This window comes from Prionailurus bengalensis, chromosome X, assembly GCF_016509475.1.
Source record: "Prionailurus bengalensis isolate Pbe53 chromosome X, Fcat_Pben_1.1_paternal_pri, whole genome shotgun sequence".
Classification (NCBI taxonomy): domain Eukaryota; kingdom Metazoa; phylum Chordata; class Mammalia; order Carnivora; family Felidae; genus Prionailurus; species Prionailurus bengalensis.
Genome location: NC_057361.1, coordinates 83,133,634 through 83,152,851, shown reverse-complemented (window position 1 = coordinate 83,152,851; position 19,218 = coordinate 83,133,634). Strand labels below are relative to the sequence as shown.

General features: G+C 38.2%; 1 protein-coding gene across 1 annotated transcript; it reads right to left on the bottom strand.

Annotated features, from left to right (window-relative positions):
- Positions 1–4,898: 4,898 nt before the first annotated feature.
- Positions 4,899–8,918, bottom strand: ARMCX5 (armadillo repeat containing X-linked 5). The gene is given in 3 exon segments (XM_043570002.1): positions 4,899–6,720; positions 6,723–6,869; positions 8,879–8,918. Coding segments are annotated over 3 exon segments (1,680 nt in total). The 3' UTR covers positions 4,899–5,227.
- Between the last annotated feature and the right edge of the window lie 10,300 nt (positions 8,919–19,218).

The window sequence follows — 19,218 nt, the reverse complement described above, 5'->3', positions numbered from 1 at the left end:
ACATGTTACAACACACAAAAATCACAAAAGATCAACACACAAAAATCAGTTATGAGTCTATATATATACCAGCAATGAATAATCTGCAAATGGAATTAAGAAAACAATTTCACTTATGATAGTATCTAAAAGAATAAACTGGGAGCGCCTGGGTGGCTCAGACGGTTAAGCGTCTGACTTCAGTTCAGGTCATGATCTCACAATTTGTGAGTTCTAGCCCTGCGTCGGGCTTTGTGCTGACAGCATGGAGCCTGGAACCTGCTTCAGATTCTGTGTCTCCCTCTCTCTCTGCCCCTCCCCCAGTTGCACTCTCTCTCTCAAAAATAATAAATAAACATTAAAAAAAAAAAGAATAAATCCTCTAGGAATAATTGTAACCAAGGAGATGAAATCCTTGTACACAAACTACAAAATATTGCTAAAAGGAATTAAAGATTTACATGAATAAAAAGGTATCCCGTTATTATATATTGGAAGGTAATATTTTTTTAAGTTTATTTATTTTGAAAGACAGAGACTGCACGAGTGGGGGAGGGGCAGAGAGAGGGGGAGATATAGAATCCCAAGCAGGCACTGTGCTGCCAGCACAGAGCCTGACACAGGGCTTGAAATCATGAAACCACAAGATCATGACCTGAGCTAAAAGCAAGAGTGGTACACATAAGCAACTGAGACACACAGACACCCCAGAAGACTTAATATTGTTGACATGACAATACCCCCAAAGGAATCTACAGATTCAATACAATCTCTGTCAAAATTCCAATGGCTTATTTGATGTAAATGGAAAAGCTGATCCTAAAATTCATATGGAATGGAAAGGGATTCAGATTAAAAAAAATTTTTTTTGAAAAAGAAGAAAAGTTGGAGCACTTACACTTACACTTTTTGATTTCTTACTACAAAGCTACAGTAATCAAAATCTTGTAGTACATGCATAAAGATAGACCTAGAGATGAATGGAACAGAATTAAGAGTCCAGAAATAAACCAATAATGTCTACAGCAAATTAATTTTGAGAAGAGTGCCAAGTACCTTCAATGGAGAAAGACTGGTCTATTCAACAAATGATGCTAAAACAAGTGGATTCCCACAAGTAGAAAATGAAGTTGGACCCTTTCCTAATTCCATATGCAAAAATCAACTCAAAACGGATCAATGACTTAAACATAAGTTAAAACTATAAAACTCTTAGAAGAAAACAAGAATAAATCTTCCTAGCTTTTGGATTTGGCAATGGATTCTTAGATATGACATCAAAAGCACAAAAAATAGATAAAATGGATATCATAAAAATTAAAAACTTTTATGCATCAAGGGACATCATTAACATTAAAAAATCTTACAGAATAAAAGAAAATATTTGCAAGTCATATAGCCAATAAGGGACTTGTACCTTGAATATAAAGAACTACTACAATATAACAATAATAAAACTTGGGTAGACATTACTCCAAAGAAGATATGCAAACAACCAATAGGTACATGAAAAAATGCCCAACACCATTAGTCATTAGGGAAATGCAAGTGAAAACCACCATGAAATACCACTTCACACCTACTAGGATAACTATTAAAAAATGGAAAATAACAAGTGTTGCTAAGGATGTGGACAAACTGGAACCCCTCCCTGTATGTTGCTGTTGGAAATGTAAAATGATGTAGCTGCTATGGAAAACAGTTTGGCAGTTTGTCAAAAAGCTAAACATAGAATTACCATATGGCTCAGCAATTCTAGTTCTAGGTATATATTTAAAAAATTTCAAAGCAGAGAGTCTAATAGATACTTGTTCGCCAATGTTCAATGAAGTATTATTTATAATAGCCAATAGGTGGAAACAACTTAAATGCCCATCAAGTGAATGGGTAAGCAAAATGTGGTGCACACACACACAGTGGAACAATACTTGGCTATTAAAAAGGGATAAAGTTCTGATACATGCTACAACATGGATAAACTTTGAAAACATGTTAAGTGAAATAAACCAGACACAAAAGAACACATATTGTATGAAAAATGTACCCATTTATAAGAAATATTTAGAATAGGCGTATTTATGGAGACAGAATGTAGATTGGGAATTACCAGGGGCTGAAAGGAGTGGGAAATTGAGAGTTATTGCTTAATGGTTACTCAGTTTCTCTTTTGGGAGATGAAAAAGTTTGGAAATAGTATTGATGGCACACTGTGAATGCAATTAATATCACTAAATTGTGCACTTTCATGTGCACTAAATGGCAACTTTCATGTTACATATATATTTTACCACAAGAAAAAATGTGAAACATGTTGAAAGTGATGGACCATGAAGGCTTAGTTGGGCAAGGAATGAAGGTAAGGCAGGAGGAGGCCTACACAAATGGAAAAAGCAGAATAGATAAGGGACAGGTGTGTCTGACCACAGTCAAATTTAAGTTTAGGATGGGCCATGTACTTTACTAAGGGCTGTGTGGGGTTACAGAGTTACAAAGTAGGTATACATGCTGGCTCCAGATTCAGACTGCAAAGGTTTGAATATCAGCTCTGCTACTAACCAACTCAATGAAGTTGGCCAAATTATTTAACCAATCAGTATCTCCACTTTCTCACATGTTTTAGGAACTAAATGAGTTAATACAAATAAAGCACATAGTATGGTATCTGGCGCATAGTAAGCACTTAATAAATGTATAAATATTAATCATTATTATTAGTATACACAACAAAAAGTTCACACTTTGGAGTTGAGACATTCTCAAAGTCCAAGCTTCCCCCCTCTAAGCTGTCTCTAAACACAAGCTCCAACTTACTAAGACTCCAGGGTATAGTATAAAGACACAAATGCTAAAATACAGTAGTAAATAAAAAATTTTGGAAATGCAGAAGGAGCTATTAATTCCAACATGGAGAGGGGGGATAAATGTGTCATGAAGACTTCAAAATGACCTGGCACTTGAGACATAAAAGCAGGAAACTGCATAAAATAGTCAGGAAACAATAGCCCAGTGAGGCTTGAATGTAGGTCACATGGTGGGATATAATGGGAAAAACGGAAAATGCCAAAGGATACAGAGCTTTGAAAGCCTTGCTAGAGAATTTGGTGATATTGTATAGATGAATTCCCATTGAAAATTCCTCTTTTAAATTTGACGGTATGGTGTGCTGTAGGAAGATTAGTTAATTACTTTACTTCATGGCAGGAAAGATGAGAAATCCATCCTGATTTTTAAGAGGCAACATTTTAAGAAAAGTAACATCCAGGTCAGCCCTGATACTACATGGTGTTGCCTGAATTATTTTTCTAGAAAATATGAGATGAGCAACAGGGTTTTGACTCAAGTACATCCCAGGAAAACTTTGGGAAATGACTGTCTCCCATAACTCCCACCTAAGGAGAGGCCATCAGCTTGTTGCCTTGACACAAATACCTGCATACCTCACACTCATTTTTCTCTTTAGCTGATTGGAAATTCTATGGCTATCAATTGATCTTGTGCTCCATAGGCCATTTAAGACCCGGAATATTTCCAAAGGGTCTGCTCCAATTGTATTGTGAAGACCCCAATTCTCAAATTAGTACACACAGCTAGAATTACAAAGGATTAAAAAACAAATTATAAAGAACTTCAAAAATCATCTAAGTTACAGCTGCACATTGCAAAAACCCTACTTTTTTTCACCCTTAATGAACATATGTGGCCAGTTGCCCTTCATTTTAATTCCTAGATGTATAACAGATAAGTTCAGAACTGACCTTAATAGAAATTAAACTAGGGATAGCTTCTAAAACCAGGAGTACATGACAGACACTCTGTTGAGATTCTTTCAGTTTAGGCCTTCCACAAAATACATAAATTAGGAGAGAGAGGAAGTTCAAAAGAAAGACTAGTATTTGTACACTGAACCTAATATCTGTATTTCCCAATTCTGGGCAGTAAAGGAAACAGAACAAGAACAGCAAAAGGAGGCAGAGGTGACCCCTGATCCAAATCTATACTCTGGCATTCTATGCCAGCCAGAACCTAGTTTTCATTAAGTATACTCAGGAGGAGCTGAAGCAGTATAGAGAACATTGCTTCAGCTCTATAAACTGTACAAATAAGATAGGATAATGGAATTAGGGAATTAATTCCTTCCTAATTACACATCCTTAAAGGACTCTGGAATCTTGTAGCTATCTCACTGAGCTCAACATTCTGAGCTCTGACCAAAAGGGATCAGAACAAACACATTGCTGCCACCAAGGATAGGTGCAAATTACCAAGTTCAAACCATTGGCCAGCAAACAAAAGTAAGGATGAGAGTAAACCATCACCAAGGCAGGGCAAATGAGACTATCCATGAAGCAGTTTCAGTAGTTGGTCTCCAGGAAGACCCTCCTCTGAGGCCCAGGACTACAGGGGAAGGGACTCTCAGATGAAACAGTAAACCTGGTACCCCTGGATGGGCATACCTGGAGGTTGAGGGCACAGTGGGGCTGGGTCCTTTCAGAAACATACTTCCATGGCTTTTCTGAATGGGGATGAGAACCAGGAATCCTCTTGGGAGCTTAAAAGCTTCAAGATATCCTAATGAGATGTCCTATGTTAAAAGGTGAACAGAAGTTCTGGGATTCAGACTGGAATGAAAGTATCTGTGTTCCCTTTCTCCTAGGTCAGTGTCCTTACCCCTTTCCCCAGATCTGCCCAGATGTCATCTAGTAGTAACACATCTAGTAACACTAGTTACATCTGGTAACAGTCCTGTCTTCTTGTGTAGTGTGATTCTATTCCTTGAACATGTTGAAAGTAAAGGATCTATCAATGTGAGCTTGTTTGGTCTGTACCCTCCTACAAACACCGACAGTGCTCTTTATCATCTTTGTGTTATTTGTGCTTTATCTTTCTGACTAGACTTCAACTAAAGAACTACAACAATGTTTTCACCAGTTTTAGCATGCAACTTTATTAACATGTAAATGAAGCCTCAAACGAATACACTATGTCAATATAAAGCACAGAAATATAGCTTGCTCAGCATGAATAGGTTCATTATCAGGTCACGTTGCAGAAAGATTAAAAATATCTCAATTTAAATAGCACAGTAAAAATCAACAAACATTCAAGCTCTCAAGATCATTTGGTATGCATAAAGTTGCCTCCATCAACCAACACAAATAACAAATATTGAACTTACAATTATTATATGCATAGCTTCATATTATAACACAAAAAAAATGTTCATGGCTCTGTGAGAACATACAGCTATTTAGAGTTTAAGTATTAATCGTATAACTTTATCTCTCACCTCAGGATCACTGTGCTCTACTAAGTCTTGGAGTTTCTGACCAAACTCTTTTGCTTCCTGAAATATGGAAATAAGCTCAGATTTAGTGAACTCTTCTTTGGTAAATAGCTTCACCTTCTTTTTGAATTGGAAATTTATATTCTCAAATATTTCAATGATATTAAGAATATTAGCCTTCGACTCATTCTTGTTAAAGGGTGCAACCAATGATGACAGTACTTTGGCACTAATCAGTTCTCTTGTATTGGCTTGATTTTTAGACAAGCGCAAAAACACTTTTAAAACATAAAACTTGGTTTTGACACTTCCTTTGCTTAACAAGGTGAGGAAATCTGGAATGTAATTAATAATTATATGGTGATCCTCAAATTTCACACTCAGCTGCACTAATAATTTTAGTCCAGCCAGTTGCACAGGGGAGTTCAAGGGATAAGAGAATATGTCCTTACAAACTTGATATACGTATGACTCTCCTGGTTTGGGTTCTTCAGAAGACTCAGAGTTGTCATCTACTATATTTAAAGCTCTAGGGTGTTCTATAACATTGGGATTATTGACCAAGTTTTCAATCATAACAGTAATACCTACATCATGAATTATATCTTGGGTAAATGGATAAGCAGGACTAATGCCCATTATCATTGTTGCTATTTCATGAATAAAAGGATCCTTAGTTAACTTAAGTAGGGCAACGAGTTTATCGAACTCTTTAGGCTCTAAACTAAAGTCACGTGATTTACAGCGGCAGGCTCTTGGATTGGGCCCATACTTTTCTCTATACCTAACCTGGCTTTTGATCTCAGCTAAGGTTTGGAAGTAAGGTCCATTATAGGGTGGGATCTTGGTCAGAGGCCGAATCCCCAGAGGAGTTTCAATCAAAGTCTCAACGAGAGTCCAATTCCCTTCTGGAGGCAAGGATGGCTTCCCTCCCTCTATTGGGACTAGGACACTATACCTGGCCCTTGACCATGCTGCTGCTTTTTGTTTTATAGTGAGTTCAGGTTTGGGTATGGGCTTGGGCTTTTCCTGGATCTTAGGTAGAGGCTTATAAACTTGAGAAGGAGTCTCCTCTTCAGGCCAGAACCAGGATCCTACACTAGGCTCTTCTCCTGTCCAGAACCAGGAGCAGACATTTTCTTCATCCTCATCACTGGACTCGATTACAATACCAGCTCTGTCCCCAGCCCCAGCCCTGAATTTGATGCTGTCCTCTCTCCTTCCCTGGGACCTGGACTCAATATTGACCTTATCATCAGCCTTGGCAAAGGACCTGATATTGGTTTCATTTCCAGCACCAGCCTTGACTTCGTACTTGTTCACAGCACTGACCCTGGCCATAGGCATCAGCTTTGACTTGATTTGGGGCACTATACCAGGTTCTGCCAGGGATTTTGCCTTAGTCTCAGTCATGACTCTAGTCTTAGCCATAGCTTCCATCTTGCTCACATCCCTGTCATAGCCACGGCCTCAGTGTAGGTCACTGTCTGTGTCCTGGCCACTGCTCCATCCCCAGACTTGGCCTGGATCTTAGCCTTGGCTCTAGGGTTGGCAGGGCCACTGATTCCAGCTTTTAGGCAAACCTCAGCCCCTCCTCTGCCCCTGCCTTACCCTCAGAGCCAGTCATGATCCAAGTTAAAGACAAGGCCACGTTCTATACCTCCAACCCTGTCTCAGCATTGACTGAAGGTCTGTCCCAGGTTGGTGTTTTCATACAAAGTCCAGTCGTCACTTGGCCCTCTTTCCAACTACAGGCTCTGTCAATGATATAAACAACGTGCAGAAGAAGCTCACTCTGGGAAAGGAAGAATGGCTGTGTGCCTGAGCGCAGCCCTGTGGAGGGTGGGTGTCTTCAGCCACTCCAAGGCCATCAGATCTGCCATTGAAGTTGGACCTAGGGGTGGAGGAAGGAAATGGGGCTTTGAGTCTCTTCCAATTTATTTCTTATGTTGATTAGCACAGAGAGACAGGAGAGTTATGGACATTCAGTGCTAAGTGGGAGAGGTAGATACTTAGCACACTCTGTCCTCATTTCACACTCTCTACAAAACTGAAGGTGCTACTAATCTTGTTTGCAGACACAAAACAGAAGTATGGAGAATGGGTGGGAAAGCTGAATGGGAGTGAGACAGGCTAAAAAATCCCTAGACTGGCTCTTTATCCCTGCTGGACCCAAGCAGATCTCTATTACTTCATCCTACAGGTCTACTGGGGAAGTCTCCATACTCATACCAAACTTCACTGATCTGGAGAAATTTTCTCCTCCTTTCCTTGCTTCCAATGTTGACAAGACTTACAGCAGACCTACAGGCAGATCGATGGACAAATAAACAAACAAGAGGATATGGAAACTGATCTCTTGCTTAAAAGATCTTGGTCCCTGGTCCCTGTATTTGTAGTTTGTCTAGTATTTGCCTCCTTCTGGTCCCATAATCCCATTGCCCTAATTCAGGACTGACCCTCCTCCTCCCTGTTGCCCACCATTTTCTTGATCAGTGACTGACTGCCCTTCCATTTCTCTCATTCAAAATTGGCCTGGGTGAATCTTAAGAATAGGAAAAGAAAGTGGGAAATAAGAAAAACAAGCAACTTCCTATACCCCCAAAGCTTTCAAAGACTCCCAACTACATCAGCAGAGGACCAAACAGTGATTACTAAACTGGAGAACAAAGGAGAATAGAATTATCTAGTCTCAATCATCTTATGTCCCTCTACCCTCACACCAATCGTAACAGACACAGGGCATGTTTCTCTTCATTATTTTCTAAGTTCAAGTTGGGCTGTGACTTGCAAATCTCCACAACTGAGAGTTCCACAGACCTGGTGATGGTTCTGTACACAGAGATTCACAAATGCAGAGATAAATAAAAGGAAACATAGGTGACAATGGAGACTGGGTCCTTGGTAGATATTAGCACCTGAGATCTGTATCCTTTCTGGATACAGGTACCTGTTTGCCAAAATTTTCTGCACCTCTCCTTCTTCTCCCTCCAAGTTCCTCTGCTCCATTCCAAAAGTCTGACAATTCCCATGCACAGACAACTCAAATATCCCTGCAAGATAGTGGTGGTGATAGTAGAGATGGAAGGCTCAGACAAGCCATGGAAGTTGTTTGGAAGTCAATGAAAAGTATGATTTCCAAATTTCAGGTAAGCTCTTATGTTTCCTTCCTTTTCCTAAAGCCTATCATTTTCTGCAACACAACAGTAGCAAGGGAGGACTGTCTAGAAAGCATGCAGAAAGGAGATCTGGAGTGTCCCCTAGACTCCTACCTTCTAGTCTTAGCCATCTACCAACTCCAAGCACTGCCCACCCAGGAGAAATCAGGCCAAGTTTCCTTTTCTTATCCCCTTCCTTTGTGGTCCGCGGGCCTCTACAGATCTTTACACAAACATGCTGTACCAAAAACTTAAGAACAGGCCTACACATATAAACACAGGTTACACCCAAAGACCAAATGAAAAGACAGTCGGAGAGACTTGATTATTAATAATCAGACTAGTAACCAGTACATGAAACGATATTCTAATCTAATCCAGGGTCATGATTATCAAACAGTTACAACTTCTTTTCACACTCTCTCCCTCCCAGGGTTCCCCGAACAACCGTTCTCACCGGCAGCAGCCGCCCCTCCTGCTATCATATAAATCGCCATTTCTCTCCTAGAAGCCGCTACTATACTCCTTTACCTTCCCAAACACGGGATTTGTGTTTGGAAATCAAGCTAGCAAGAAGCAGATCATTTTAAATTTATAGTTATGTGCCACTCAAATTACCCCTGACCCCTCCCTCTCACCGCTGGCACCCTAGACCAGGTCACGTATCCCACGTTCCTCTGATACCCATCTCCACACTCCCAAGTGATTCCCGCCTTCTCACTGACCTGCTTTACTCGGATCAGAGGGAGTTTTCTTATTTCCTTGCCTCAAGGGGGTGCCGTGATCTACAGAAAGAGGGACGGACAGTCAGATGGATACGAGGACACGAGACAATGGCGGCGACTATGTTTGGGGACTGGCCCGGCACCTGGGATTTAGGACGCGCGATACCTGCTTCGTCAGAGTAAAAGCTGTAATTGGCAAACGATTGTTACTTTTCGGTATATCCCTTCCTCCCGTCCCCAACCCTCCTCTGGGACGCACGCGTAGAGACTTATTAACAGCTACCTTTTCCTCTGCAGACTTTGGCCACGTCCCCAGTACCAAAAGCGGCAGCGGGAGGAGCTAGAGCGTAGTGTAAGGGGATCCGGCTTTATGTAGGCGGAATGATACCAAGCTTTGCATGGCGCCACTTCGCCCTCTGTGAGCTCCACCCTGGCTATTTTTCCTGGGAAGTGCAGGGGCAGCATCTGGTTATAGAGGAAGCAGCGCTGGACGGAGAGAAGGAAGCCAATATCAAAGGGTCTCGGCATTAGTTCCCCTCTTTCAAGATCTCCCCCACCAGGCCTACATTTTTTTTTTCTTGAACTGAAACGCATGCGACTTTCGGGGGTCACTTTGCTCTGGCCCGATCTTGCGGAAGGATACCAGAGTGTTGTGTTTACACATTCCACCTTTCCAAAGTCCTGGGCCCACCTAAATAGGTGGGTTGGGGGAGGGGACCAAGATAAAAGAGTCTGGAAAGAAGTTCAAGACTGAGAGAAGGGAGTGCATCCTAATCTGTTCTAAAGCTTTGTCCCCTATGAGAGAAGTCCCTCCAAACTGCCGTTCCAAGCATTTAATTCTGTGCACGAATTGGGCTACTGTGGGATTGGCTTCTAGAAAACTGCTGTGGTCTAACCTGTGATCAATATCAAACACCTTAGGCTTTCATTGCTTCTCTCCCCTAAGTCTCTCATCTTTATTACTTATTATGTTTCTTGCACTTGAAATAGTCGAATGTAAGGTGGGGTAAAGATATAGGGAAAACAGTGATGGACGGAGAGAAGCATATTAATACCAAACTACCCCTGTGTGTACCTGTCCCATTCTCAAGCTCTGCCTCCCCTCCTCATGTTCACGATATTTCCTACATCTAAATATGCATGGGCCTGAGCATGGGCAAGAGGAAAACAACTCTGTTCTCATGAAAGAGGATTAATATTCAAGTAACTTTGTACCCATAAATTACCCGTACTGGAGGTTCTAGGGTGGCCTTCCTAAGTTTTTTCATTGTTCATTGGGCCATGGAAAGGAAGAAAGTGGGAGGGGGCTCCCACGGAGGCCTCATCACTGTCTTCTAAAGGAAAGCAGATCTTGACCTCTAACTCAAAGAAATGAACCACTAGTCTGTGCCCAGAGTCATTCTTTCTACCACACTGTTGTTTTTTTGTTCTTATTAGAAATGGTAGCACACTGTGCCATTTCCAGGTCCCCACAGTTGCCCAAGAAAAAAGACTTGTCCCTGTAAGGATCCAGACCGGGTCATGTGCTCCTCCCTATCTGTCACCTCACAGCCAGGTGTCAGGCACTAGGTAGAGCCAGTTCTGGATTCTCTTACATGCTCCTCTCTGAGGAAAAGGGACACTACTCATGCACTTCCCAAGGTAGATCCTAGCTGCTTTCATGACTCCTTTTCTTTTACCACTACATTCTGCCTAATGAATGCATATGCTCTTTCTCCCTGACTATATATATTTCTTTGAATTTCCATTCTGAGCAGTATCAGGAGGGAATTTGAATTAGACTGTAATTCAAATTACATGAATTCAAATCCCCTTTCTCAGTCTTTGTTTCCCCTGTTCTCAGGCTTGTTCACCACTGTATCCTCAGTGCCATACATGGAAGGCAAAGTAGTCAGTTAATAGTTGAAGGGGTTGAAGGCCATTGAATCATGAGAATTCCATGGTATCTTCTGTTGCTTGTAGATCAATGGCTGTCTATAAGTGTCTTTGTCTTTGATGTCTGTAACTCCAGGGCTTAGCCCAGAGTTTGCCACACAGGAGATGCTTTATATGTAATTTTTCTATGGAGGAAGAAAGCAAGGGTTTACCAAAATATATTTTAGAAAGAAACCTGGGTATCTTCATATCTTATATTGTAATTACATTTGGAAGATACATATAATTTGGATTTGGTATTAGTGGTTTGTTATTCTTTTTTTGTCTTCTATTCATGTTTAGAATTATGCGTTACTAAGCTCCCTAGTATATAGCAAACCCCAATGAATTTATAAAGAAAATATAATGACCAACATCCCGATAGAAAAATAGGCAAATAAATGAACAGACTGTTCATTAAAAAGACAAGTCTATGTTTCTTAAGTATATGAGAAAATATTTCATCTCACTGGTAATCTAAGTGCAAATTATAATTACAGTGATATATTGTTTTTCATCTATCATATTGGCAAAGAACAAAAGATTTGGAAACAAACTGTATTGGAGAAGAGGTGAGAAAACTGGCATTCCTATACATTATTAGTTGGAGTATAAATTGTTACACCCTCTGTGAAGGTTATTTGTCAATGTTTATCAAAATACTAATGTACATAACAATTGACCAGTGATTATACTTTAATAAACTATCCTAAAGTATTATTTGTACATTGAAAAATGCTATATGTATAAGGATATTCATTGCAGAATTGCCTTTAATAGTAAAAGATTGGGAATTTTTGAAATAATCATAAATAAGGGAAGGTTAAATAAATTTTAGTGTATCTCCATGCAACATGCAGCTGTTAAAAACGAGCAGCTCTATCTACATATACTGATACAGGAATGATGTCCAAAACACATTTTTAAGTGAAGAAAGCAAGATGCATAACAATGTTTAGTGTGCCATCATTTGTTTAATAATATTTTATTTTATTATATATATGCATATAATGAATATCTCTGTTAATATCAACAAGTAACTGGTAATAGGGCTTGTTTTTTGTTTTGTTTGGTTTTTGGTTTTTGGTTTTTTTTTGGTTTTTTGGAGGACAACCTATTGGCAGACAAAGATGTGAAGTACACTTGATGACTTATGTGTATGAACTTCTGTGCTTTTTGAATTTTGAACCTCATGTTTGTATTAACTATTAAAAATTGTAATTTAAATAAAATATTCCTTAGCATCTGAGGATATTTAAAAACTTAAACCACATGTTCTTAGAAATGCTAAACTCCTCAGGCCTACATACCTGGACTCTAAGCTCGGCCACCATGTCGGTAAAAGACAATAAGAGAGTCGTTTTTGTTTGTTTAGGAATGTTTCCAATTCCGTAATAGCATTAATGAGGGTAAATGGCTTACCCTCCGGATTTGAAGGACAAGCTTGTTCCAAGAATCCTTTATCTACACACTTCTCCTGTGCAATTCACAATCTAGTTTACTAAGTAAGTCCATAATAAATGATGTTCTAGTACTAATACTACTACTAAAGATAATGCTTTCCATTTAGAAGATTGTGTTTGAATCCTTACAGAAATGTGATGTGAAACAGCACTCTTGATACTCATAAAACACCCAAGGAGTAGAAAGGGTAGCTATTGAAAATAATGATTATGGGAGCTATGCTTTATATTTCATAGGCATCTTTATTGTTTTGGAGAGGTTCCAGATTTGGGCCCTTTCATTGGAGGAAACAGAGAACAGTGAGATAATAGTTCTCATGATCATACTTTTAATTGAATTCATACGTTGCTTTAGAAATGTCCCATATTCTGAAAATGATTTAGTTTCTTTTCTATTGCATCATTTTCTATTGAAATTTCCAGGAATGTCTGTTTTACACATGCTTTAACTTATTTTTTATTACCTAAGTTATATATGTTCACAGTTGAAAACCTAGTAATTATATGAAAATTAAAAGAAAAAGATATTGCATTTCCTAACACTGATAAATACTCCTAACATTTTAGTATATATCCTTCCAGACTTTTAGAAATGCAAATATGTGTATATATATTTACACACCGCCCCCCCAACACACACACATCTTCAAAAAAAAAGATTTCATTATACTTATTTCATTGTAATAAATTACCTTTCCAGCAACATAAAACATTCTGTTATTTCTCCCATTTTAAAAACATACTATCTTGAGACCTCTCTTTCCCCAACACTTGTGCCTCCACTATTTCTTGCTCCAAAGATTTTTCTACTTGTTTATTTATAGTATTATTTCAATTTTCTTTCTTGAAATTATGTTTAGGAAAATTTTAATGACATAAGGAAAATTCTTGTGAAATGATGCCAAGTGAAAATATATATATATTCTCTAAAACAATTTCATCCAGAATATAAATTATAAAAAGAAATAATATGTGCAAAGAAAAGCAAAAATCAGCAGTAGTTATTGTATTTATGGTTTGGATTATGTGAGATTTCTCACCATAATTTTATATCCTTCTGTATTTCCCACATTTCTACAATAAGTATGTTATATTCATGAAAAAGTCAGTATTATTTTTTTAAAGGACCCCACTGTGGATTTTTTTAAATTGTGGAAAAATACAGACAACATAACATTTAACATTTTAATCATTTTAAAGTATACAATTCAGTGGCATTAAGTACATCGAAAATGTTGTACAACCATCATCATTATCTAGTTTCAGAAATTATTCAGAAACCTCATGCCACTAATCACTCACTACCATTCCTCCCCCACCCAGCTTCTGGCAACCACTAATCTGCTTTCTGTTGCTGTGGCTCACCTATTCTGGATATTTCATATAAATGACTTTTTTTCATTTTCCAAAATGTTTTCAAGGTTAATCCATGTTTTAGCTATTTTTTATTGTGGAGAATGTCCTATAACATAAAATTCACCTTTTTAACAATTTTAAAGTGTACAATTAGTTGCATATAGTACAATAAAGTTTTGTACAATCATCACCACTATCTAGTTCCAGAACGTTTTCATCACTCTAAAAGCAGACCCCATATCTATTAAGCAGTCATGTCCCCATTTCCCCCTTTTCCTAGCCCCTGGAAAACACTAAATATACTTTCTATATCTATGGATTATTCTGGATATTTTATATAAATGGAATCATACAATATGTGGTCCTTTGTGACTTACCTTATTTAGAGTAACTTTTTCACAGTTCATTCATGTTGTAGCATGTACCAATACTTCATTTTGCATGGCTAAATAATATTCCACTGCAGGTATATACCATGTTTTGTTTATCCATTTATCTGTGAATGTGCATTTGGGTTGTTTCCTCCTTTTCACTATTGTGAACAAAGCTGCAGTGAACATTGTTGTATAAATATCTGTTTGAGTCTGTGCTTCCAATTCTTTGGGACATATACATAGAAACAGAATTGCTGGATCATATGGTAACTATGTTTAATTTTTTTAAATATACCTTATTGTCAAATTGGCTAACATAGAGTGTGTAAAGTGTGCTCTTAGTTTTTGGGATAGATTCCCATGGTTCATAGCTTACATACAACACCCAGTGCTCATCCCAGCAAATGCCCTCCTCAATGCCCATCACCAATTTGCCCTTCTCCCCCAACTCCCCATCAACCCTCAGTTTTCTCTCTGTGTTTAAGAGTCTATTATGGTTTGCCTCCCTCCCTTTCTGTTTGAAACTATTTTTTCCCCTTCCCTTTCCCCATGGTCTTCTGTTAATTTTCTCAAGATCCACATATAAATGAAAACATATGGTATCTTTCCTTCTCTGACTGACTTATTTCACTCAGCATAATACCTTCCAGTTCAATCCACATTGCTGCAAGTGGGATGATTTCATTCTTTCACATTGCCAAGTAGTATTCCATTGTATATATAAACCACATCTTCTTTATCCATTCATCAGTTGATAGACATTCAGGCCCTTTCCATAATTGGGCTATTGTTGAAAGCACTGCTATAAACATTGGGGTACATGTGCCCCTATGAACCAGCAATCCTGTATCCCTTGGGTAAATTCCTAGTAGTGCTACTGCTGGGTCATAGGGTACTTCTATTTTTAATTTTTTGAGGAACCTCCACACTGTTTTCCAGAGCTGCTGCACCATTTACATTTCTACCAACAGTGCAAGAGGGTTCCCATTTCTCAACATCCTGGCCAGCATCTGTAATTTACTGAGTTGTCCATTTTAGTCCCTAACCAGTGTGAGGTGGTATCTCAGTGTGTTTTTGATTTGTATTCCCTTGATGAGGAGTGACACTGAGCATCTTTTCATGTGTCTATTTGCCACCTGGATGTCTTCTTTGGAAAGATGACTATTCATGTCTTCTGCCCATTTATTCACTGGATTATTTGTTTTTTGGGTGCTGAGTTTGGTAAGTTCTTTACAGATTTTGGATACTAACCCTTTATTCAATATGTCATTTGCAAATATCTTTTCCCATTCCGTCAGTTGCTTTTTAGTTTTGTTGATTGTTTCTTTTGGCGTGCAGAAGCTTTTTATCTTGATGAGGTCCCAATAGTTCATTTTTGCTTTTAATTCCCTTGCCTTTGGAGATGTGTCAAGCAAGAAATTGCTGCAGCTGAGGTCAAAGATGTTGTTGCCTGCTTTCTCCTCTAGGGTTTTGATGGTTTCCTGTCTCATATTTAGGTCTTACATCCATTTTGAGTTTATTTTTGTGTATGGTGTAAGACATTGATCTAGTTTAAATCTTCTGCATGTTGCTTTCCAGTTCTCCAAGCACCATTTGTTAAAGAGACTGTTTTTTTTTTCCATTGGATACTCTTTCCTGCTTTGTCAGAGATTCATTGGCCATATATTTGTGGGTCCAATTCTGGGGTCTCTATTCTATCCCATTGGTCTATGTGTCTGTTTTTGTGCCAATACCATGCTGTCTTGATGATTACAGCTTTGTAGTAGAGGCTAAATTCTAGGATTGTGATGCCTCCAGTTTTGGTTTTCTTCTTCAGTATTACTTTGGCTATTCAGAGTCTTTTGTGGTTTCATACAAATTTTAGGATTGTTTGTTCTAGCTTTGAGAAGAATGTCAGTGCAATTTTGATTGATATTGCAATGAACGTGTAGATTGCCTTGGGTAGTATTGACGTTTTGACAATATTTATTCTTCCAAACCATGAGCATGGAATGTTTTTCCATTTCTTTGTGTCTTCTTCAATTTCCTTCATAAATTTTCTATAGTTTTCAGCATACAGATCTTTTATATCTTGGGTTAGGTTTATTCGTAAGTATTTTATGGTCTTGGTGCAATTGTAAATGGGATCAGTTTCTTTATTTCTCTTTCTGTTCCTTACTTAATGGTGTATAAAAATGCAACAGACTTCTGTATATTGATTTTGTCCCCTTTGACTTTGCTGAATTCATGTATCAGTTCTAGCAGCCTTTTGGTGGAGTCTTCTGGGTTTTCCATATAGAGTATCACATCGTCTGTGAAAAAATGAAAGTTTGACTTCTTCTTTGCCAATGTTAATGCCTTTATTTTATTTTCTTGTCTTATTACTGATTCTAGGACTTCCAACACTATGTTAAACAACAGTGGTGAGAGTGAATATCCCTTTTGTATCCCTGATCTCAGAAGGAAAGCTCTCAGTTTTTCCCCATTGATGGTGATGTTAGCTGTGGGGTTTTCATATATGGCTTTTATGATGTTTAGGCACGTTCCTTCTATCCCGACTTTCTAGAGGGTTTTTGTTAAGAAATGATGCTATATTTGTCAAATTCTTTTTCTGCATCTATTGACAGGATCATATGGTTCTTATCTTTTCTTTTATTAATATGATGTATCACATTGATTGATTTGCAATCACTGAACCAGCAATGCAACACAGGAATGAATCCCATTTGATCATGGTGAATAATTCTTTTTATATGCTGTTGAATTCGATTTACTAGTGTCTCATTGCAGAGTTTTGCATCCATGTTCATCAGGGATATTGACTTTTTTTGTGGGGTGTCTGTCTAGCTTGGGAATGAAGGTAATGCTGGCTTCATAGTATGAGTCCATAAGTTTTACTGCCATTTCTATTTTTTGGAACAATTTGAGAAGAATAGGTATTAGCTCTGCTTTAAATGTCTGGTAGAATTTCGCAGGGAAGCCATCTGGCTCAGGACTCTTTTTTGTTGGGAGATTTTTGATAACTGATTCAATTTGTTCACTAGTTATGGGTCTGCTCACATTTTCTATTTCTTCCTGTTTGAGTTTTGATAGTGTGTGTGTGTCTAGGAATTTGTTCATTTCTTCCAGGTTGTCCAGTTTGTTGGCAAATAATTTTTCATCATATTCTCTGATAATTACTTGTATTCCTGAGGGATTGGTTGTGATAAATCAATTTTCATTCATGATTTTACCTATTAGGGTCCTCTCTCTTTTCTTTTTGAGAAGTCTGGCTAGGGGGTTATCAATTTTGTTGATTTTTTCAAAAAACCAGCTCCTGGTTTCATTGACCTGTTCTACTGTTTTGGGTTTGTTTGTTTGTTTTTTTTGTTTGTTGTTCTATAGTGTTTATTTCTGCTCTGATCTTTATTATTTCTGCTTCTAGTTCTTTTAGGTGTGCTGCTGGATTTTGTATTTGGGATTTTTCTTGTTTCTTGAGATAGGCCTGGATTGCAATGCATTTTCCTCTTGAGACTGCCTTTGCTGCATCCCAAAAGGTTTGGATTGTTGTGTTTTCAATTTCATTTGTTTCCATATGTTTTTTTTAAATTTCTTCCCTAATTGCCTGATTGACCCATTCATTCTTTAGTAGGATGTTCTTTAACCTCCAGGCCTTTGGAGGTTTTCCAAACTTTTTCCTGTGGTTGATTTCAACTTCCATAGCACTGTGATCTGAAAATGTGCATGGTATGATGTCAATTCTTTTATATTTGTTAAGGGCTGTTTTGTGACTCAGTATGTGATATATCTTGGAGAACATTCCATATGCACTTGAGAAGAATGCGTATTCTGCTTCTTTAGGATGAAAATTTCTGAATATATCTGTCAAGTCCATCTGGTTCAGTGTATCATTTGGGGGCCATTGTTTCTTTATTGATTCTCTGTCTAGATGATCTGTCCATTGTTATAAGTGGAGTATTAAAGTCACCAGCAATTACCACATTCTTACCAATAAGGTTGCTTATGTTTGTGATTAATTGTTTTATATATTTGGGTGCTTTTGTATCTGGTGCATAAACATTTATAATTGTTAGCTCTACTTGATGGATAGACCCTGTAATTATTATATAATGCCCATCTTCATCTCTTGTTACAGCCTTTAATTTAAAGTCTAGTTTGTCTGATGTGAGTATGGCTACCCCAGCTTTCTTTTGACTTCCAGTAGCACAATATATGGTTCTCCATCCCCTCACTCTCAATCTGAAGGTGTCCTCAGGTCTAAAATGGGTCTCTTGTAGACAGCAAATAGATGGGTCTTGGTTTTTTTTTTTTATTCATTCTGAGACCCTATGACTTTTGGTTGGAGCCTTTAATCCATTTACATTCAGTGCTATTATTGAAAGATAATGGGTTTAGAGTCATTGTGTTATCTGTAGGTTTCATGCTTATAGTCATGTCTCTGGCCCTTTGTGGTCTTTGCAACACTCACAGAGCCCCCCTTAGGATCTATTGTAGGGGTAGTTTAGTGGTGATGAATTCCTTCAGTTTTTGTCTGGGAAATCTTTATCTCTGCTTCTATTCTGAATGACCGTCTTACTGAATAAAGGATTCTTGGCTGCATATTTTTCCTGTTCATCACATTGAAAATTTCCTGCCACTCCTTTCTGGCCTGTCAAGTTTCAGTAGATAGGTGTGCTACTCTTCTTATATGTCTACTCTTGTAGGTTAAGGCCCATTTGTCCCTAGCTGATTTCAGAATTCTCTCTTTATCTTTGTACTTTGCCAGTTTCACTATGATATGCCATGCAGAAGATTGTCTCAAGTTACATCTGAAGTGAGTTCTCTGTGCCTCCTGGATTTCAATGTATGTTTCCTTCCCCAGATTGCGGAAGTTCTCAACTATGATTTATTCAAGTACACCTTCAGCCCCCTTTGCTCTCTCTCTTCTTGTTCTGGAACTCCTATGATGCAGATATTATTCTGTTTCATTGAATCATTTAGTTCTCT